Source organism: Molothrus ater, chromosome 12 (genome assembly GCF_012460135.2).
Source record: "Molothrus ater isolate BHLD 08-10-18 breed brown headed cowbird chromosome 12, BPBGC_Mater_1.1, whole genome shotgun sequence".
In the NCBI taxonomy this organism is placed as follows: Eukaryota; Metazoa; Chordata; class Aves; order Passeriformes; family Icteridae; genus Molothrus; species Molothrus ater.
Window position 1 is genome coordinate 8,752,253 of NC_050489.2, and position 22,039 is coordinate 8,774,291.

Here is a 22,039-nt window from a genome sequence, read left to right on the forward strand (position 1 = left end):
AGAGCAGGAGTAGTGGTCTGGCAGGCAATAGTGTAGGGAACAGTGTGGGTGCCCCACCCTGTGAGTGCCTTGGAGGAGAGGATTTCACCAAAACCACTGAGGCTTCAGCCTAGAGATGTTGCAATTTCCTAGGCAAGTTTGTGTGCTGCAAACTTAACTAGTCTAATGGGGTGAATGGATTTATTACCAGGGGATCTCTCTTTGTTACCACTAGCACTTTGAGTGGGGCACAAGAACATACTGCTTCCAGAGATACTCTGTGGGACAGGCTTGATCTGTAAAAGTCTTTTGTATTAAAAGTAACTTTTTATGTACATGTGTAACATACATGTGTGTGTGTGTGTAACTTTGCATCCTTGAGAAAATTGTCTTTCCTTAAGCTGCTGAAAGGTTTTTGTTCCCCCCAGGTATTTAAGGAGGGGAAGGAAATTACATGTCCTACCACAAGCGACAGCTGACCACGGGGCTTAGCTGTAATGTGACTGAGAGGAAGCACACACTGTGTAGTTGAAAAACTCAAGTTCACTTTTCAATTAGTGCCACTTAAATCTGCCAGGACTGTCTTTCTCCACTGTGCTTGAAAATGTTAGAGAGCAAGAGCGTGCCAGTTCCTTTTTCTCAAGTCAGTAACTGTTCTTCAAAGCCCAACTGCATTTTGTCTGCAGTTGTTACGTTGAGGAAGAATTCTCCTTTTGTATGTCCTTCCGTTTTCTGGAGGCTGAAAGGGAACTGAATGGTGACAACAGCATTACTGTGGTGTTATTTTTCTAAAACTTATTTTGCTAGATCAGCTTGGGAACTGAACTGCTGAACTCAACTGTGTCTGACTTGGACAGTCTCTTGTAATTTTTCAGTCCTTTGAGTTAATCACTAACCTTTTGACAATCTGTGTTGGTTTAGCTACTTCTAAGATTCAGGTTTTGGGTACATGCTCTGGGAAGGTGGAGTGTTACCTGGTCCAATGTCCTCAGCTCTAGCTGTAGTGTAAAGTGATGAGTTAATGTTTAAGCTGTTCATTTTGAGTAGTTGATACAGCCAAACCAGCTTAAATAAACTTGGAAGTTAAACATACACATTTAGCTTGTAGTTTCTCACTAAACACATAGGTAAGATATAAAAAATATATAAATACATAAAAATCCAATACTAAGAAAAGAAAAATAGGGCTTCATGTATTTAAATGTACAGAGAATGTACATGTGGAATGTGCCTGAGCACATCCTTTTTTTTCCCCCTCCCCTGTTCCACTTAGGAAAAGGCTGAAAAAGCAGATGGAGGGGGGATAAAACTAGGTATCCTAAACTGTTACTTTATTTATAGAAGTTAGCAATTGTGTCATTTGCTCTCTTACTCAAGGGAATGTGCTTAGAAGGAAACATTCCTAGTAAGTGAGAACTGTTCTTGGCATCAGCAGGGCTCTGACCATAAGAAACACTTTAATTACGCTGAAACCAAACAACCCAAAACATTTAAATGAAAACTTTTTAAGACAAATGTAGAAAAATTTGGCTACTAAACAAATAAGTACTTAAGCAGTTGAATTTAGGATACATTTGTAGTGATATCTCAGCTTCATGTCCATGTGACCACATAGATTTGAAAAGAGGGAATGTTATATATTTCACACACTTAAATTATGAAGATACTAAGATTGAGAATGAAGGTAGAAAGATGAACTCTATTTAGTTCAACCAACTTCAGAAAATTCTACTTAAAGCTGTAGAAGAAAGGGAAATTAAATTGGCTGTGGATGGGTTTTTTGTTGTTTTGACAGAGGGATTTTGGTACCAGAAATTTACCATGCTTTTGTGGATTTCCAAGTTCTGTTGTGCTTAGTGAGCATATATTTGGACACATACTGTTACTAAAGCTCCTTCAGGAACTGTGGAATTTAATATGAACAAGTTCACAGAAGTGTGGGATAAACAGTAACAATAACCTAGAGGAGCAGGAGTCATTACACTACTGTGAAGACTGAAGTTATTTTATGAGTGCAAATACAGATCTCTGTCCACAAGCAATAAAAACATGATCAGCAGCATTGGCACACCACAAAAACTAATGCTTACATCTCAAGTCATAATAGTGTTCTGGTTTGGGATGCTTTCAATGCATGCATGGCTACAGTGCTTCAACAATTTAAATTCCAAATCGATAATAAATCAAAATCCTTTAAAATTTGTGTCTGATTTCTCCACTCTTCCTCTTTTGTCTTTCCAGTTTTTGTGAGAGAGTGGTTGAAATGTGGGTGTGGGTTTCTTTTTTAATAGTTCAGTGTTTCTCATACTCCAGATTATTGTAGAAGAGCAGATGTTGTCTCATTCCTTTTGGTAAAGGTCATATATGTTGTATCAGTAAGTTTATGAATACTTTCAGGGTTGTTTATTCATTAAAGGCTCTCTTTGCTGTTCAGCTGAACACACTATTTTGTTTGATATTGTGAAAGCACATTTAGTTTTTTCCAAACCCATCAGTGGCTGTTTTATTGTGCAAAAGCACTTTTCTGGTGTTTTTGGTGCCCGAATGAATCCTGGTTTGACTGAATCCACTTTCACAGAGGATACTTTTATTACTACCCTGGATAAACATAGTGATTATTATTATTATTACATTCTTAGTTTTGTGATGCCTTTATGCTTTTGTACAATATTGATGTTCATGCTGTGGCACCTCTCACAGTCTTTGGCAGTTTGAGAAGCTATGAACTTTCAATATTAAGTTGTGTATGTACTTTTCATTGGGCTTGGGGTGAGGGGCTAAGAGGAGTGAAGTGATAAAAAATAATCAGAAAGAAGCACTCAAACTGCTTCTTAGTCTACTAAAGTATTAAGGCACTTGCAAAACATCATCTTTTCTTGTCTCCCCCTTTTTCTTATCCTGAAGGGGAAAAACATAAAAAGTGGGTCACTTGACATACAAATAGGTGGCAATCAAGCTGGTGTATGAGACTCATTAAAGCAGAATACTCAAGTCTGTATAAGATGGCTTCAGGAAACACATCAGAAGAATGGCTGAAAATGAGCCCAAATGTGTAGATATTTTTTACTTTGAAGTCTCCCCAACCCCCCTTTGAGGCTCAGCACATGAATCTGACCTCCCTGCAAGGCTTGGCTAAGTAATGAGAGCGTGGTTTTGGACAGCTTACAGGGGAAACCTGATGGTTTACACCTCCAGTGCTACTAAAAATCCAGCATAACAAAGTGATTCTGTGGGATGTGAAGCTCTCTGAAACTTCTGTTTGTTGTTTAAGCAGAAATAGAGTTGTGCTACTTGCTTTGTAATGCAGGAAAAAAAACGGGGCGTGATGGAATTGATTTTTTTTAAGTATGCAAAGCAATGCAAATATGTTAAACTTCGAAATGCTTAAATACTGAGAGGTATACTTTGGAATGTGTAAACAAAAATCAAATTAAACTGATACTGTTTTTCTTAAATATTCTGTCATCGTTAAGCATTTCAAAATCTTGGGTTCTGGGTTTTTGACATATTTGGTCATGGGAACAATTTTTACATTGCAAAGCAGTTGTTTATTAGAAAAGCCAAAGTTATTAATGTTTTATGAGTAAAACAATGAGGATCAGCTGCTTCTAGTACATTGAAGATGTGTATGCTTTAACAGAAGTGTTCAGTGCCTGTTAGCAATACCAAAATCTACCAATGGAGGGTAGCAATAGCCAGCCTTTACAAGCAGCTTGATAAACTTTGTCTTTTGAAGCCTGAAAAATTTCTTAATTCATCCTATATGTTTTCTTATATATCCTTTTCTTGTGTTTCAGGTGCAGATATTTGGAAGTTTTAAAACTGGTTTATATTTACCTACAAGGTTAGTAATTTTTCAGTGTAAATTCTACACAAAAGTAAAGTAACTTGTTGGACTTGTAACCCTGGGGTCATTTATCTGCTCTCCCAGGATCTGTATTACTTGTGTCAATACTTGTTATGCTAAGCAAGTGTTAAGCTATTAGTTCTCTGCAAAGTGTATAGAAATGCAATAAATAAGACTATTGACTGTAACACGTGTCTCTATAGATCTTGCATGTATCAGTAGAAGGTTCTGAATTACCATGTAGTCAGAAAAGGCTTATGTTGGAATTTGGCTTCATTAATACAAAAAGATGATGTTGGCCCTAAAAGAAAAGCTAACTTCATCTCCACAGATGACTAAACTGAAACCTTTAACATAATGTTGTTAATATTAGTCCTGAAGAGAAAATGTTACAACAGAATTGGGTTTTTTCTTTCAGTCTTCTTTTGTGAAATCTGTACAATAGTCAACATCTACCTTTTTTACTACCAAATTTACTGCTAGTTTTTAAAAAGAGTCTTTAAGCAGTGACACTGGTATCTTCTGTGTAGAAATTCTGAGTATTTATGACAACTAAATAGAAATGGAGTGAAAGGCTTACATGGCTGTAGGGGATAAACACATTTAAATAGCATAAATCTGAGGATAACTTTTGAACTGAGTTCCATAATTTGGGAACAGGAGAACATCTAGTACTGACTGCAGGTGAGGGATATCCTCATCAATGTTTCATCTCTATTTGTAAAAGAAAGAACCTGACAGATGCTTTAGTTTCTGCTTTAGTTTCAGGAGTTGTAAGGAAGTCTAATTTCTCACTTTTTGTTTGTAAAGCCAAAAGTGAGGTGTACAAATACTCACTGTTTTCACATTTGGCCTCATTCCTGGCCTTATTAAAATTTATTTTAAATAGGCTTAATTAAATATGATTTGATGCTGGTAATGCTAGAGATCTATTCCTGGCCACTTGATGGATATTTTACTATATTTGCTTGATTGTTTTGAAACAGATATAACAAAAATGCTTTTCTGCTGTCATATACTGCCTTTCTTGAGTATTTGTTTCAGGTGAGGTTTTGGGGGAGAGCAAATGCAGATACTTCAAATGTAGTACATAAACCCACAAAAAACCTTCCTGTGGCAGTGCTTGCCAAACTTTTAAAATACTCATCATCTGTGTGTTGGTCATTAATTCACTGTTGCCTTCTATCAGAGCTTCCCTCTGCCCTAGGTTTTCCCTACCTCTCAGTTTATTTAGATCTCAGGCCCTGGGGTTCAGACATGCCTGAAGTGTGTTTTTAATGCTGTGTCTCTGTTGGGGTTTGCTCTGTATCCATTAGCTTAAGCTGCTGCTGAAGGTTTGGGCACACAGTGGCTTTGCTGTGCATCTCTGTGTCCCTTTGCAGGCAGTGTCTGTGCTCAAGGTGGCAACAGAGCTGCTTTTTCTCTCTTGGTGTGCATCAGGAAAATGTCTCCTGTTTTTAACTGTCAGCAGAGGGTTTAACACTAATTTACTTTAGAAGAGACATGTCCAGCAGCATTTCCTGCTCTCCAAGCCAGTTTTGAGCACCTTTCTGGAAGTGGCAGGTGCTGCCTGTCCTTGTCAGCCCAGGGGTCTGTGGCTGAACTGCTGCTTCAGGGGACAGCTCCTCTAGTGCAGATGCAGTTTCTTTGGGATTGTTAAAGCAGTGGTGTTTGTCAATCAGCAGATCTATAGAATCTGTTGCAGGGGGAAGTATTTCTAAACTTTTTTGTGTTTTCTGTTACACAGTTTCCCATATCATTGAAGCACCCTGCTAGCATAACTGTAGGGTTGTTTACACACTCACCTCCTCTGTGTTCCTGGCCAAGCAGGAGAATCAAAGGACTTGGGGAGCAAGGAGGGAGAAGCTCAGAATCTCACAGTAGCCCTCCATGGCTCAGATGTGACACCAGCCACCTTTTGAGTTTGAGTTCAGGGATTGGATTAGGGTGTCAGCTTCCTGTGTAATGAAATGGTTTGGTGTGTGCATAGGGAGGAAGTGCAGTAAGATGGAGACACCCCTTCAAGGAGCTGAGTTAATGAGTGAAGTTAATTAGTGGCTTGATCTTATTTAATAGCTTATTGCTTCCTGAAGTCCAAGTTGCCATGTTTTCTTCTCACTTGCCTTGTCCCTGTTCTTGGTAATACAGGCCAGCAGCTTACCCTGTGCCCTCTGGTGCTCTGATCATCCAGAAAACCAACTCAGAGATGCAAAGAGGCAGGAAATTACCCCAGAATATTCTGTGGGTTCTTTAAAGGAGTGAAGAAGGTTTCTGCCAGACCCATTAATAGGTTGAACTGATTTGCTGTGGATTAGGCAAACACGAGACCTGGAGCAAAGGAGGAGACCAGGTCATACATGTGGGGGTAGAGGATGGGAAACAGGACTTTTCCTTTTGGTGTCAGGCTGTTAAATCAACATTCCTGAAGAATACAGCCCAAAGGTGGTGATTCACAACAAGTTCATTTCTTGCTCTGAATCACTCCAGAGAAGCTGATCCCTCTCTGCTCACAATGTGGCCTGAGGAGACTAATTTTAGGCTTTGCAGCCTAATTGATTTATGTTTATCTGTCCCCTCCTCCAAGTAACCTGAAATGGTCTGTATTTCCCCAAGTGTAAGAGTTTCCTCAGAAAAATCAGAATTAATTATTTGGTTCAGCTATGTTCTGTCAGCTTTATCTGAGTTATGTATAGATGTCAGTTGTTTTTATTTTAAGTGTATCATTCTTTTAATTTGAATAAATATTTTTTTTTCCATTTCAGTGATATTGATTTAGTTGTGTTTGGAAAATGGGAGACATTACCTCTTTGGACCCTGGAAGAAGCTCTTAGAAAGCACAATGTAGCAGATGAAAACTCAGTAAAGGTTTTAGATAAAGCAACTGTAAGTTTGGGGGAAGAGGGTATTCTCTTGTTTTAAGCTAAATTTTTAATCAAAGAAAGATGTTGGTTAAAAGAATGAATTTTTATAAGCAGAAACTTATTTTGTATATTAAATTTGAAATAGAACATAAAGAACTTTTTTATTTAGTATGATTTTTACTACTGACAAAATAATTGATACTGCAATAACAAAGCATTTTTTCTATTGTGGAAATTGTCTGATATTTGATACGCACAACATGTTGCTTTTAAGAGAGATTGGACTAGTCAGTGTTGTGCATTGGTGTTTTTAAACCAGTGCATTTCTGGACTGAGTTTTTACATAAGTAAGTAATTTTTCTTGCAAGTAAGCAGGTATAATCAGTTTTCACATAGAAGTACTAAGTACAGCATTGTCTAAATAGGTAGTGGTATGTCTTGCAAAAAATAGATTAATTCCATTCTAATTTCCTACCTTTTGCTAATTGTAAGAGTATTGGGATATCTAAGTCATAGCTGTTATTGGTAGAGAGAGGTAATTGGATGGTCACTCAGGTGGAGGCACATCAGAATACTCTCCATATCTCGTACTTCTCAATTGAAGTTCATTTTGGTGAGGAAGTGATGACCCTGGTGACATGAGTTGTGTAATTTCTGATGTCTCCAGGACCATTTCTCTGTGTTTCTCCAGTGTTTGTCTCCCTCTGGTGTCTGTGGTCTCCGCCAGAGCTGAGCTGCTGCAACAGCAACTCACCCAAACCAATCCAAAATAAATCACCTGGAAGCTGAAGCATTAAGTTCTGTTCAGCAGGACAGTAAATTGAAAATAGTGTTTATGAGTTAGAAAAGCCAAGTTTATGTAAACAGATTGGCAAGGCAATGAGTTCATAAATAGGAGTCCTGATTTCACTGCCTACCTCCTCTCTATAAATTCATAAAAAACTTCAGGTTTGCTGGTGTATATAAGTCATAAGTGAAACCGAGTATGTCTTGGAAATCTGTATTGACTTATTATATCTTTTATTTGCAGGTACCTATTATTAAACTGACAGATTCCTTCACTGAAGTAAAAGTTGATATAAGCTTTAATGTACAGAATGGGGTTAAAGCAGCCCAGCTCATCAAAGATTTTATCGAGGTTAGGCAACACTCTCATGGAACTACACGCTGAGTATTTGATAACTTAATTTTATTTTGTTTTACTTTAACTGCATCCTTACTAGAGAAACACTTTTACTCTGTTGTTTTTTGTTGTCTGATATTGCTGAGGGATGGTCTTAAGTTGTAGATATATTGCCTTAAAAAGCATGAAGATACTAAAATAGAAGAATAAAATGTGGAGTCGGTTTAATGGTACAATTATTAAGAAAAATGCACTATTCCCTGTTTTAAGTGTTCTGCTCTTTTAACTGCAGTTCATTTAGCTCTGCACTTCTGAATTTCAAGATGGGAGATAGTCTTCTCATGGAAGCCTGAGAGCATTTCTGTGTGTGAAAGCATAGAAAATCAAGTTGCCTGGGTTACTTGTGACCCTCTGGCCTTGGGTCAGGAGGCACAGGATCTGTGCCCCTGGGGTTGGAGCAGGAGCTGTCTGTGGCAGCAGGGACAAGGCTGCAGCCCCGTGTTACCCCAGCCCAAAGAGCAGAGCAGGTCTGGTGCCAGTAGCTGGGGCAGGGAAGTGGCCAGGGAGGATGTGCAGGCTGTGGGTAGGGTCAGGATCAGGGTCAGGGTCAGGATGAGCAGCAGTGCAGGTGGATCAGGCTGACAGTGCAGGGAAGCAGCTCTCAGCAGAGTGGAGGCACTCCCAGCAAGGCTCCCCACGTGGTGCTTTCCCACAGGGCTGTTCTCCCTGCAGGCTGAGCCAAGGCTGTGCAGCTGTGCCCCAGCACAGCTGGCCTTGAGCACAGGGCAGCTGAGGAGGGGGTGGCACAGGCTGCTGTGCTGCTCTGGAGGGTCCTTTGTTTGACTTGGAGAAAACTTGCTGCGTTCTTGCCAAGTGACTTTGTTGGTGTTCTTGAGGCACTCTCTATGTAACACATGCAGGGCCATTCTCTTGGCTCTTATTTTGTCCCACAAACCTTCAGTACCTAACTGAGATGTCATATTTGGCATTAGGCTTGGAAATGCCTCTTTCTCTTCATCCAGGTTATTTAGGAAATCCAGGGCAGTTGGAGCCTTTATTAGGGTGTGCAGTTTTCCAAGAAAAATCCCATATTTAAATTTTGGTATATACTGGTATTCAACACTTCAGCTTGTGACTGGAAGTTTTTAATAGTTCAAAATCTTCAGTTAGATAGTTAGTTAATAGGGCTATTCAGTTAAATAGGGCTCCCAATACTCACCATGAGGCTCCTGCAGAGAGGTTCTTGGCAAAATTCTTCTTTCCCTTTAATCTTTTTGCGGTCACAGACATAGTGATCCACATTTCATCTGTGACACTAAGGAACTTTTTGGCTCTGTGTTGATAAGAGCAGTGATCTTATTAAGCCTCTTTTGCCCCTCCCCTGTGAGGGGTGTACAGAGTGCAGGCATAGCCCAGCCTCCACTGCTGTCCCAAAGGTCTGTGTTCACCAGACCTCTTAGGGGAATCCATGCAGATAAACCCTTTAAAGGACCAGTTACCCAAAGGTATTTTGCTTGATTGAAAATGTTGCCTGGGTGTAATAATTTTGAAGGGCTTTCTTTAACTCTGGGCATCTGAAGTACTTGCAGGACAGAAATCTCAGTACACTTTGAGCTACCTCTCAATTGCAGCAAGAAGGTTTTGTTACAGATGTCAATATCTCCACAGTTGTTCCTTTGCTATACTTTTCACTTGTATGAGAAAAGTAAGTGTATATATATGTGTGTGTATATATATATATATATATTCAACCCAAATACTTGTGATTTTACAATGTAATAACTCTTTTCTGTTGTTAATATCTGCCACCAGAGTCAAGCAGGTAAAATACCTGTGTTGATTGTAGGCAGGGCATTGGCTCTTCTCCACAGTTACTAAAAATGATAGGTTAGATTAATGATAGTTACCTTAAAGACAAAATATAATAAAACATGGTTTCAATATGCTCTCCATTGTATGCATGCATCACAGTATTGTAACAGCTTTGTTTTTCTCTTTCAGAAATATCCTGTGTTACCATTTCTAGTTTTAGTATTGAAACAGTTCCTGTTGCAGAGGGACCTTAATGAAGTATTTACAGGTGGAATTGGTTCTTATAGTCTCTTTTTAATGGCTGTCAGTTTCCTTCAGGTAAGTTCAATGGAATCTATCAATGCCATTGGTGCCTAAGGACATCACCTTAAGAAGGAATTTGATCAACCCTCAAATTTAATCATATAAGCTATCATTTTTTGGGGTTGCACCCCCTTTTCATTTAAAATTAGATATGTCCCATCTATCTTCTGTTCCTTCTCTGATGCTGATACTTTTGGTACTAAAGGTGTTTGGAACATCTGTTGGTGTACCAATGCCAGGCACTGATACATATGATTTTGATACACATGATATGACATGTGTCATTCATGGTAAAACAACTTGAATATTGTATAACTTGCTTGGAAGAAGTTCCATAAGGTTGGTGTTAGCTGCAGCTGTCCTTTAAAACAGTCCTGATTGGTCTCCAGGTCACACACCCTGTATGTGCTTTCACAAATGCAGTGTAATCTTGGTTCTCTGGGTTACTAAGCTGATAGCACACAAACATATTTTACAACTTTCTCTTAAATCTAGTAGAACAAAATGCGTGAGCTAAATCTATATTGTTGTGCCTGGGAGAGGGAAATACTGGACAAATATGAAGTAGCTGATTTCTGGCTGTATCAGCCCTGTTATTTTCCTGAACTAATGTTATGTATAACTGTTTTTGCAAGTTTATGTCCATACTTTTCCAGACTGTAATTACTCTAAAACCTGAGCCTGGAACTGGAGCTTGGTGTTTGCTGAGTGCCTTTGCAGTTCCCTGCTGAGCACAGAGGAAATAAGAGCAACATGTATATAGTTTAAAACCAAAATCTCTCCTAATCCATTTTTTTTCTTATGTTGAGTAACAGCACTTCCATATGCTCATTAAAAAATAATTTTAAAAAAAGTTAAATTTCATATCTGTTACAACTCTGAGCTGGTTTTGTCCACTCAGGCTGCCTCTCAGGCTGCTCACTTAATAGTAGAGGGGATCCTGTGTATAGCTGTGCACATGGGAAGTCTGTATTTGTATTGCAGACCCAGGTTTGTGAGGTGCAAATATCTGCTTTTTCACAAGAACCCTGCCATTAGTGCTGGAAGTTCACTTATTGGACTAAAAGTTCAAATGCACAAAGATTAGTGTTTGACAGCCTTTTTTGAAGAGGTAGTTATTTTATAAAAGTTGTCATAGCATCTTGTTTTAAAGATGCAAAACTGCTTTATCAAGGGAAAATACTTTATTTAGACATATCTAGTTTATTATTTTTTATTGCTGTATTGAGACATGTTTTCTGTGAAAAAGAGAAGAACTTGAAGTCTTAAAAGAATGAATTTTTTTTCTCTCTTCTTAATAGCTGCATCCCAGGGAAGATGCCTGTATGCCCAATGCCAACTATGGTGTTCTTTTAATAGAGTTTTTTGAATTATATGGACGTCACTTCAATTATCTGAAGACTGGAATCCGAATAAAGGATGGTGGCTCTTATGTTGCCAAGGATGAAGTGCAGAAAAGCATGTTGGATGGCTACAGACCATCAATGCTGTACATTGAGGATCCATTACAGCCAGGTATCCTCAGAAACCAAAATGGAATAGCACTACTATTAAATGTTTAATAGATGCACTGCAGGATTTTTTTTCTCTTCATATATTGTACTTGTACCCAGAGAATTGCTGGTCTGGACTTCTTTACATCTAAATCCCTGTAGATCTTTTAAGCTGTTTATGCTAAATAAATAAATAAATAAAATTTCTGCTTTATGCTAATCCTCTTCTACAAGAGATGGCTACAGTTAGTTGGTACTTAAGGGCAATTTTTAAAACAGATAACTGTCTCCTGCCTGAAAGGTGAAAACCACAGTTTCAATCTTACTCATTTGTTTATATTCTTATTTTAAGGTAATGATGTTGGGAGGAGTTCCTATGGTGCCATGCAAGTGAAGCAGGCTTTTGATTATGCCTATGTTGTTCTGAGCCATGCTGTTTCCCCAATAGCTAAATATTATCCTAACAACGAAACAGAAAGGTAAAGTCTGCAAGTCTAAATCTCAGACATTCATTGCTTACATTTTTCTGTGTCTAAAAATTCATTGTGGTGATTTGGTTTTTTTGTTCCTGGTTTGCAGTATATTAGGGAGAATAATTAGAGTAACACAAGAAGTGGCCACATACAGAGACTGGATATCCAAGCAGTGGGGAATGCAAAGCAGAACAGAATCTTCATGTAATGGTGAGTTCTGACTCAGCAGGGATGAGGGGGAAACTTCCTGCACATTTTGCTTGTGTAGATTGTATTGTTGCTTTTGCCTCACATAAGTCTATGTGTAGCAGTTCTTCTTTTTTTTCAGTATTCATGTCTTTTCATCCAGAAAAGTCAGATTTGTACAAGAGTAAAATGTCCCCATCTTTATTGTACTATAATAGATTTGGTTAGTAGAGAGATCTGTAAAGAGTGCTGCCTTCCAAAAAGAGACTTTGGAAAAACTTCCAATTTAAATTACCACATTGTCAGTGTCATGCTTCCTTTGTCCTTTAAATGTGGACGAGGTTTTAACAAGAATTGCTGGGCATGCTAGTTTATATCTGAATCCTTAAATTCTGCATTTTTACTAGTAATTTTAAAGTCTAACATACGGTATGTGTAAGGAAGCAATGCTTAAGCCAGGATTCACTATGTAAGTGGAATAAGTCTTTTATCAGAAAGTCTTGAAATGTCAATCACAATCTTGTTTTTAACAAATGGAAACACAAAATCTAGCCAGAGAACTTGGTGACAATGCGCCTTGGAATCATCTTTAATCCATTGCCCATCTTCTGACTTCAGCAGCCAGTTGCCACCCTCTTTTGGTGCAGGTGTATCTGCTGTCTGGAAGTTTTTTTAACTAGAATTAATTTTCATACTCTCCAGTTAATTTTAGAATGTTTCCTGTCAGAAGTGTTCTCTTGTTAGCGATTAATCAGAGAGGATGTTTCAAGGACCCGTTCTTTTGGCTAGGCTGGGATTTTTTTAAACTTGTTTTTAGAACTTGTGTGAGTGATTTGTCAGCTGGATGTACTCTGTGCCATTGGAGCTGTCACCCTGCAGGCCCTGAGCCCCATCACCTCCCTTTTAGCTGCCTTTGGCACAGACATCATGTAAATCTCTACCTCCTAAGTGTCTTATTTCAAATAAAACAGCAATCAAAAGAGAAAAATAACCCTGTATTAAGGAAGTAATGGTGACAGTAACAGTGGTTGTCTTGTTGATTTAGTTCAGATCTAAGTTCCAATTTTTTTTTTTTTAAGGCAGAGCTTAGTGATATATGAGAGTTCTGTATCTTGAATTTTCAGTGGAGGAAATCCTACAAAGCAATGAGGCTTATTTGGTATTCTTCTGATCCTAGAAGCTCCAGCAGAAGGAAAATTGGAGTTACTGAGTATTGGGCATATAGGAGCAGAATTTATATCTCTGTATTTGAGTGCTGTTGAAGTGTGGCACAAAACAATCTGCAGCAGCACATCTGAACTTTGTTGCTGCCTTCTTTCACATCTGCTGTCCCTAATTTCCATCTCAAGCCATGGACAATGCTCAGTACATTAATGTTAATGTCCACGTGTTACTGTGGATGTAACATATATTTTGTATCTTAGGGGCTATATTAAAAAACCCCAAGGCAACATATTTTTGCATTTAAATGTGTGGTGATGCTTCTGTTTTGTTTTTACTAGGTAATGGAGTAACCTTGATAGTAGATACTCAGCAGCTGGACAAATGCAACAATAATCTTGCTGAAGAGAATGAAGCACTGGGAAAACCTAGAAATAAAACTTCAGAAACACTTAGTAAACATTCTTCAAATTCTTCATCAGGTCCTTTATCATCATCATCATCTACATTGTCCAGCTCTAGTGATGTAGTAAGTACTGGAAGTTTTCTGACTGTGCTTTTAAAAATTTCTTTGGGTTTTTTCCCCTCTGATTTATATTGTCACAAAATACATTTTGGGAGCTCACAATCCTAGTCAATTAATTCATCCAGAATCCTAACTTGCATAAGATGTTAATTCTTATGCAATTTCTACACATACAAGTTGCAGTGTGTTTTTGACACAATACATGTAGAAAGTGAATATATAGACACAAAGATCCACAGCCCTCTTTTCTCTGGGAAAACTGTATTTCAAAAGTAAAACAGACTGGTAATCCTAAGCCACATGCTTTAAAAAACAAACAGGCCAAAAGCTTTGAAAAAGATATATTTGGGAATTTTACTTAAAAAATAAAAGGCAAATCTCAAAACCAGAATCATACATCAATACATCTTTAAATCTGTTTTACATGATAAGAATTCTGGATTGAAAGAATTTTAATATCTAGTAAAATAAACAAGTTTTCAGTTTTGTCCACTGTTAACTTTATTTTTAAAAGAAAATTCACTTTTAGAAATACTCACTCTTAAGAAAAGCTCACTAATCCTTTACATTTTCCTGAAGGATTCTGATGGAACACCTTGCAAAACCTCTAAACAGTTGAGTTGTCGTCAGTCTACCACAAACAGAGTGGGGTCACAAGAAGTGTCACTGGAATCCTCCCAGTCAAGTGGGAAAACACAAAATAGCCAAACAGCCAATACATCCAGCAACACGAACAAATCTCAGGTTTGTGAAATGTTTGAAAACAACAACTGTGTAGATTATTTGAATATTACACATATCCTCCATGGAAGGGTAACTTGTTCTGGAAAGGGAGCACTGCCTTTTTCACCTCCCTTTTGCCCCATTAAAAAGCTTCCAGCACTGATTGTATCTAAAGCCACCTGGTTCTCTGTTAAGCTTGCACAGATGAATTTGCAACCGTGGCTTTCCCAGCTTTAAAACAGATGAAGTTGGTCTGGCTTGTACACCAAATTTGCCAGAGGTATTCAGCTGTGTTGCACCCATTTCCTCCTTTGCAAAAAGCACATCAGTCCAGTTTTGATTGCAAAATACGAGAGATGAGGTGTGCCTACACTCAGTGAAAGCAGTTAGCAAAAATGTGTGTTTAGAACTCTGACTGACTGCTCTTTTAGCTGTTGATACTTGTTGATCTGTCTTCCACTAAGGGAGGTGAAGATTCTTTGTGATATGTGACATTCACCCTCATTTTCCCCTATAGCCAAACATCATCCTTTTGATGACACCTATCAGAGCTTATGCATTTAGGAGATTTTCCAACTGAGGAATGCTTCAGTATTCTGAAAATATTCTATGCCTCTATATACAGTATACCCTGGATGTATGCAGTTTAAATTCTTACGCTTTTTCAGAAATTGGGTCTTAATGTTTGAAACATAGTCCAGAACCTTCTGGAATACTTTCCTTGAAAATAATTCTGAAGAAATGCCTCTTACCTGCTGATGATCTGTCCTCTAACAAGACAATTCACACACCTGGCCTTGGCTATACTGTGAGTGTGTGTTTGTATTATTGGGCAGAAATAATTCCAGGCTGGAACGTGCATGCCCATGATCTCATCTCTGAAAAGATGGGGTATGTCAGATCATGGGCATGCACAGATTTGAACAATCTTCCTGTGTTATCTTGGATTATGGACATTTCTGTAAAATACCTTTATACTTTCCAAAATTCCAAGTGCTCTGCTCCTCTTGTTAGGGGCTGGAGAGGAACATTTGTTTGCAACCACCCAGAGAGATGGGTGGGAGATTGGCCCTGCAGTGCTGTCTCAGGTTCCTTCTGCCATGGCAGGTTTCCAGGTGTGCTGTTCTCAGGAGTCAGCATGCTGGTTGTGCAGGAGCAGGGCTGTGTGACTGCCAGGCTTTATCCACTGCAGGGATTATTGACCATGTTCTCTTTCCTCCACAGCACGGATCTGCACGGTTATTTCGCTCCTCTAACAAAGGCTTCCAAGGTCCAACAAACTCAAGCCATGGTACCTCAGTCACAAACAAACAGCACCAAGGCAGCAAATCACACCATCAGTTTTTCCACGGCAAAAAGAGGAAACACAAGAGGGATGCAGCCCTGTCAGACCTTTGTAGATAGTTGCCTACTTTATGACTGTTCTTCTGTGTGCAATGATCTCATGCTACAGGATAGTTTGATAGTGACTCCTTGGATCTCTTCTGGAGCTTCAGACTGTTCAGACATAGATTAGCAACTGCATTTTTTTTTCCCAGCTCGCCACGGAACGGAACATGAAGATTGATCACTGCAAAAAAAAAAAAAAAAAAAAAAGAAAAAAAAAGAGAAAAAATGGAAAAAAAAGGAAAAAATTAATTTTTTTAAATGAGGAAAAAGGCTGCTCATTTGATAAGTCATATGCTACAACAGGGTCATTTAGGATATAAAAGCTTGAATGTAAAATAAATGTATTTCCCATCAGCTCATGCTGACCTGTAGAGATAGTACTCAGTGTGTCTAGGGGGTGGTAACAAACAAATAAAACACAAAAAATAGGAAAAAAAAGGCAAAAAATTGTATTTTGAGGGAAACCCAGCCTTTAAAGGTGAAAGTAATTTGTGCATGATTTTTTAATTATTTTTGCATATACTTACCATTTTATTGTGTATATATAGATGACCATATAGGAAAACTGACATTTGTAATAGTGGATTTGTTAATACTTTTTACATAACATTACTGTTTAAATTGTAAACATAAATTTTTCTCAGGATTAGTTTGGAAAATAATCTGAATTGTCATCTTAACATCCATATAAAGAGACATTACTAGTTATATTGCTCAGATTTTCTTTTCTTGGCATTTGGAAGATCTCATAGAACTTTTGATCTGCAAAAGCTGTTCCTCTGAAAGAAAGGTTTATGGTGACAAATGATGATTTTCATTTGTATAAAGTGTACATGTACTTTGTGTAGACACTGAGCTTGTCATCTCTGAGAAGTAACCTTCACCTTGTTTTCTAGAGTGCCATCATTTCAGGCAGTGGGGTTTTATAGTTGCATCCTTCTCTTCCTCCCCTTAGTGGTCTCTCCTCGACCCTACCTTCTTTTTTTTAAAGAAAAACAAAGGGCCACTTGGGGTTTGGTTTTTTTTTCTTTTTTTTTTTTTTTTTTTTGTTTGATTGATGGTGATGATTGTTTTATTTTGGTTTGGTTTTTTTTTTTTTTTTTTTGGTTTTTTTTTTGGTTTTTTTTTGGTTTTTTTTTGTTTTTTTTTTTTTTTTTTTTTTTTTGTTTAAAAAAAAGAAACAAAACAACAAAAGTCAGTTTGTTACAGACGTTTGCATTCCTGGGCTGCTTTAATCCCATGCCTCCTTGTTTGTGCCTTTCCTCCCCCTTCCAGGTCTGGGTTTTTTTGTCTTTTATATTTTTGCTAACTCCTGTAGGAGATGATAACTGTTGAAGCTTTAAGTAAATTTTACAATTAAAGTATTTTTTTCTCACTCCCCTCTTAGGCATTTTTATATATACACTTAATTATTAAAAACAAAACAATTTCAAATAATGAAATATACTTTATATTGCCTTAAAGACCCAAACCTTTCATATCTCATAATATTTCTTCATTGACCTAGTTCTCATTTCATTGAAACTCCACATGTGTGTGGTTCAGTCACATCACAAGTCTAGGTTGCAGTACCTTTGATGCCATGAATGCGGAAGAAATGGAAAATTGCACTCACAGGCGTAGTTTGGAACAGGAGTGGGGACACTTCAGTGCTAGAGAGTTAAGTGGCATTTACTTTCACATATTTCTGTAAAGAGGAGAGTCTGTACTTGGCTTACCTGGCTGTATTAAATGCAGCAGTTCTGAGATGATGCTTTTATAAAAAGTACTGTTAGCTTTGAGAAACTTTTTATATACATTTACAGAATACTACAGACCAACCTGACCTTTATGGGCACTAATGAGTGCAATGATTTTTAAAGTAAAATGAGACCAGAACCAATGTTATCACTTAAATTAATAAACATTTTCAATGTGTTAAAGTGTTTTACTTCAAAAAGGAAAATATATATATATATTCCAAAAATACAGCAATTCATAACATTTACTCCAACACTAAGCTTACGTGATGTTAATTTGACAATTTTTTTTTTAATTTTTAGAGTCATATTTTAATTTGATCAGATAATTTTATCAAGATGTTCAGCTTTTCTTCATAGAAACTAGTGAAAGTTGTACCACATTATGCATAGTCACTATTTATTTTGTTTTAGATTATTGTGAATGTGTAGACTTATGTTCACCGCTTAGGGAACAATTATTTATAAATTATATTAATCCAGTATTGTTAGCTGCTATTAGCAAAACTGTTCCAAAACTTAATACTTGCAAAGATCTGTATCGCATTTACCACACTGAAGTGTTTTTTAAAAGAATCACCCTCATTGTTGAAAGCAAATGTACTCCTAGGGTGCAGATATTAGTGTTCCAATAAGCATGTGATAATTTTAAGGTGGTGGTAGCGGGAAGATAATCTTGATTCCATTGGGAATCTTAGGTTTGCCTCAATTTATGGTTTTCATAAATTTAATGGAAAAAAGCTTTTCCTGGACTGCTCAAGTTTCTTTTTGGTAAACAGTATCTTTCTAAAAGAAAAAAAAAAAAAAGAAAAAAAAAAGAAAAAAAAAAAAAGCATGAAGGAAAAATTGAGGTATTTTACATTGCCTCAAATGACCAGCATTGTATTCATAAAATACTGTATATCTTGCAAAACTTTATTTAAACGGAACAGTTGAACTGTTCGTTTTTCAATCTGAAGTAAAATACTTTCAAGACCTTTTAGTTTGCCTGCTCATTTGTCTTGTACATTTCATCTCTGTATTTGACTCAAGTCTAATTCCTTTTTGAGTTTCAATACTTTTGTGAAGATTTTGTGAATATATGAAAAAAATAAATGTTTAATCTAACTACTGCAGTTTATCACCATTCTTGACGCCCTGTCTTCCCCTTCAGAGCACTGTGGAAAGAGTTACTCGAGTTGCATTTTTTGTAGGATCAGGGTCCTTCCCCAGCTGAGTCCTGGGCCCCCCTGCCTGGAGTTTGGAAGCTGATTTTGTTCAGGTGACCCTGATCTGCTGGTTCTCCTTTCAGGAAAGCTGGAGCAGAGTCTGTAAGCCTGAGAATAAATGGAAGATAATACATGTGTAAAGATTTCTTAATGTATGACTTTTGTCTAATTTTCATCCTCAAATACATAGGAAACCTATGGAAGGATCCATTTTCCTTGTCTTCTGAAATTGGCTGTGGGGTGGTGTTGCAGCTGCAGGGCAGCAGCTGCTCAAAGCTGCCATGCTGAGGGGGTTGTGTAGAACTATTCAAGAGTTAATTGGATTTACTTGCAGCTAAAATCCATGTTCAGCAGTTCCTGAAGCACAGCTGATGTTACTGAAGTGTGTTCTTGTCCTTCCCTGGGAGATGTGCACATACTGCAGGTTCTGGTAGTTTTCCTTCTGGTAGTCCACTGTACACCATTGGAAATACATAAATAATTTGAAATGTTTGTATATTGTCCTGATTGGCATTAAATTGATTTGCTGAGACTCTTTTCATTAAAAAGCAAATTGATCAAATGGTGTTTATGGTTAAAAATCTATGTCTTTTGTAATTGACAGTCTTCTCCCTTGTGGCAGAAAAGAAGCTGAAATGTAAGTAAATCTTCCTGTTTGTGAGACATAACTTGATTTCTGCTTTGTCAGAATTTCAGCTCAGGTTTTTAAATACTAAAACCAAACTTGTTTTCTTAGAACTAAATCTTTAGAAAATAATTAATTGTTGTCCAGTGGCTGGTGACAACACTTTTAATGTCCTTTCAAAATGGACCCTTTCCATTTTATGTCTGGAGTCATCATGAGTATATCCTAAATATAATGTGGGCAGCTGGTTAGAAATAGTCTTACCTGGAAAATGTATTGTAAATAAATGCAGCCAGTCATTTGACATCTTGATGGATGCTAAAACTCATGATAGATCTTAAAACAGAATGTTTGACTCCAACTTTATTTTGTAAAGAGTAAAAGCCATAGGAGATAAAGTGTGCAATTACTCAAGAAGGGAGGATATTTACCTATTTAGAGGTTGTAACAAAAAATAAATTATTCCAGCTACTGTTAAAGGGCAAAAGGTGATTATTCTGCTGATTCCTAGAACTTAATTCTTTTACTTAACAATGCAAAATAATTTTATAAGGATCAAGTTTAGTATGTCTTGAAACTGTTTGTCTTGAAAGTGCAGATTTCGAGGGCTTTATATTCTACCTAATCTGTAGTGGTTTCAAAAAAGTTTTCCTCAAAAATGTTTTCTGGGTGTAGTGAGCTAAATGTGTGTCTTGACTGTATTTCCACAAGTTATTTACTAGCAGTTCTAACAGATACATTATTCATGATTTCATCTACAGATTGAAAACAGATTTGCTTTTCTTTTGGTGCTTAATTTCTTCATGGTTGTAGATTTTCCTGTGCCAAAGATCTCTTAGGCTCTTCCCTGTAGTAATTTGCTCTGAAGCCTAATGAACTAACCTTCAAACCTAACCTTGATTGTTAGGATGTTTGAGGTGATCCTAGGGAAAGAAATATCCAACACCAAGAATCCTTTGCAAGTTACTAAGTGTCCTGAGTAACACAGGAATTCAAATTGAAATGGCTTTATTGAGTCTTTACAAGCCCAAAGTTTCTGTCAAATATCTGCTTGAAAAGAAAATAGAAAGAGGCAGAAAGTGGCTGTTACTTGGGCATGGTAGTGCTGGATCAAATTGATGTCCATTTCAGATAACTCAAAAATTTAGATCAGTTATTTTTGGAAAGCTTTGATTTTAATTCTTTGTATATTTAGTGGCTGGCCCACCATGTTAATTTTATTAATCTGTGGACTCCAAAAACTTGTAAGAGAGAAGTGTGGTGCCTTTGTTGGGAATCTTGGTTGTGCTGTGCAATGGACCTTTCTCCTGGCAATAGCCAGCTCAGAGGTGGCCTGTTCCACTTGCTCCTTCCTGTAGCAGTGCAGGATATGGATGAAACTGGGCAAGAAAAAGAATGTGAATTTTATTTTGCTGTAAGTTAATTGTTGAAAGCTGATGGGATCCTGAAAATCATTTAAGTACACCTATTAGTAGAGGAAGATGAAAAATCTTGGGCGTCCTCTGCATAAGAGCCTTTTGAGGAATGCCATCTTTCTGCTTCCAAGGTGCAGAGGTGCTGTGGGGTTCTGGTGGGTCCCTTTGCTCAGGCACTGCCTTAGGATACCAAATGACCTCAGCAGTGAATCTCTTGCAGGTGTCTCTGCTCTGTAGCAGGCCTAAATAGCTCTTGGCATTTGAAACTTGCTGCATTGAGTTTCCTAATCCTTTTTCAACTCTGAGCCCACCCTTTGTTTTTTGATGCTAAATGTGACATTTTTCAAATGCTGTCCAACAGGTTATAGGGAAGCACAAAGGGGATGCAGATCGTTAGTGCTTTAAGAAGGGTATTTTCTGCTGCTACAGCAGCTCTTTAAAAGAAAATAGACCAAAAACCCTTTGATTGAGCAGGCTGAAGTAGGAATACGACCCCTTAGCCCTCACATATCCATATTTGAAGCTTGTTTCCCTGTAAATTTTTTGACAATCTAATGTTGGGATGTGAGGCTGATTTTTTTAGTGAGTCTGTATAATGAAGTCCTACTTTCCATAGTGCAAAACTCTGCCAGAAAAAAACACTTGACTGTGTGCAAGAGCTGGCTTGTAAAGAATGCATTTGTGTGGTGATAGAGAAATCTGAGGAACCATGAGTGCAGATTTGGTGAGTGCTTTGCTTGTTTAAAATAAATAAAATGCTCTTGTGTGGATATATGAAAAGACCTTTGCTGCTGTATGAAGCAATGTTTGACTCTTGAGCTTAAAGATCATTAAGCAATCAAATGCTTCTGAATAGCTGTTGGTGAAACTAATCTGCACTCTCAGCTCCATTTTCTCAGGTCTAAAGTTCATTTGTTGTGTTAGATTTGGTGACAGCGAAATCTGAAAATAATCCTGGTTCAAATTGCTCATTTATGCTGCCTGGCAATGTAACACAAAAAATATCTGTTCTGAACTTAAAGCTCCCATCTTAAAAAAACCCCAAATCCCCAAACAAATACATCTTCCTGGTCTCTACGCAACATATTATTGCACCAGGAGTGTGGAGAAATATTTTTCTTTAAAAATAATATGATGTGGTTTAGGTGAAATGTGCATTAATGGTTGCTGTTTGCA

At 37.5% G+C, this 22,039-nt stretch overlaps 1 protein-coding gene across 1 annotated transcript in view; it reads left to right on the forward strand.

Moving 5' to 3' along the window:
• Positions 1 to 16,759, forward strand: part of TENT4B (terminal nucleotidyltransferase 4B) — a 39,494-nt gene extending 22,735 nt beyond the window's left edge. Inside the window, exons 3-12 of the mRNA XM_036390591.2 lie at positions 3,777 to 3,823; positions 6,589 to 6,709; positions 7,718 to 7,825; positions 9,812 to 9,940; positions 11,227 to 11,440; positions 11,771 to 11,897; positions 11,998 to 12,101; positions 13,580 to 13,767; positions 14,344 to 14,508; positions 15,712 to 16,759. Of these exons, the coding sequence (XP_036246484.1) occupies positions 3,777 to 3,823; positions 6,589 to 6,709; positions 7,718 to 7,825; positions 9,812 to 9,940; positions 11,227 to 11,440; positions 11,771 to 11,897; positions 11,998 to 12,101; positions 13,580 to 13,767; positions 14,344 to 14,508; positions 15,712 to 15,891 (1,383 nt within the window). The 3' untranslated portion in view covers positions 15,892 to 16,759. The remainder of the gene's footprint in view (positions 1 to 3,776; positions 3,824 to 6,588; positions 6,710 to 7,717; positions 7,826 to 9,811; positions 9,941 to 11,226; positions 11,441 to 11,770; positions 11,898 to 11,997; positions 12,102 to 13,579; positions 13,768 to 14,343; positions 14,509 to 15,711) is intronic.
• The last annotated feature ends 5,280 nt before the right edge of the window (positions 16,760 to 22,039 follow it).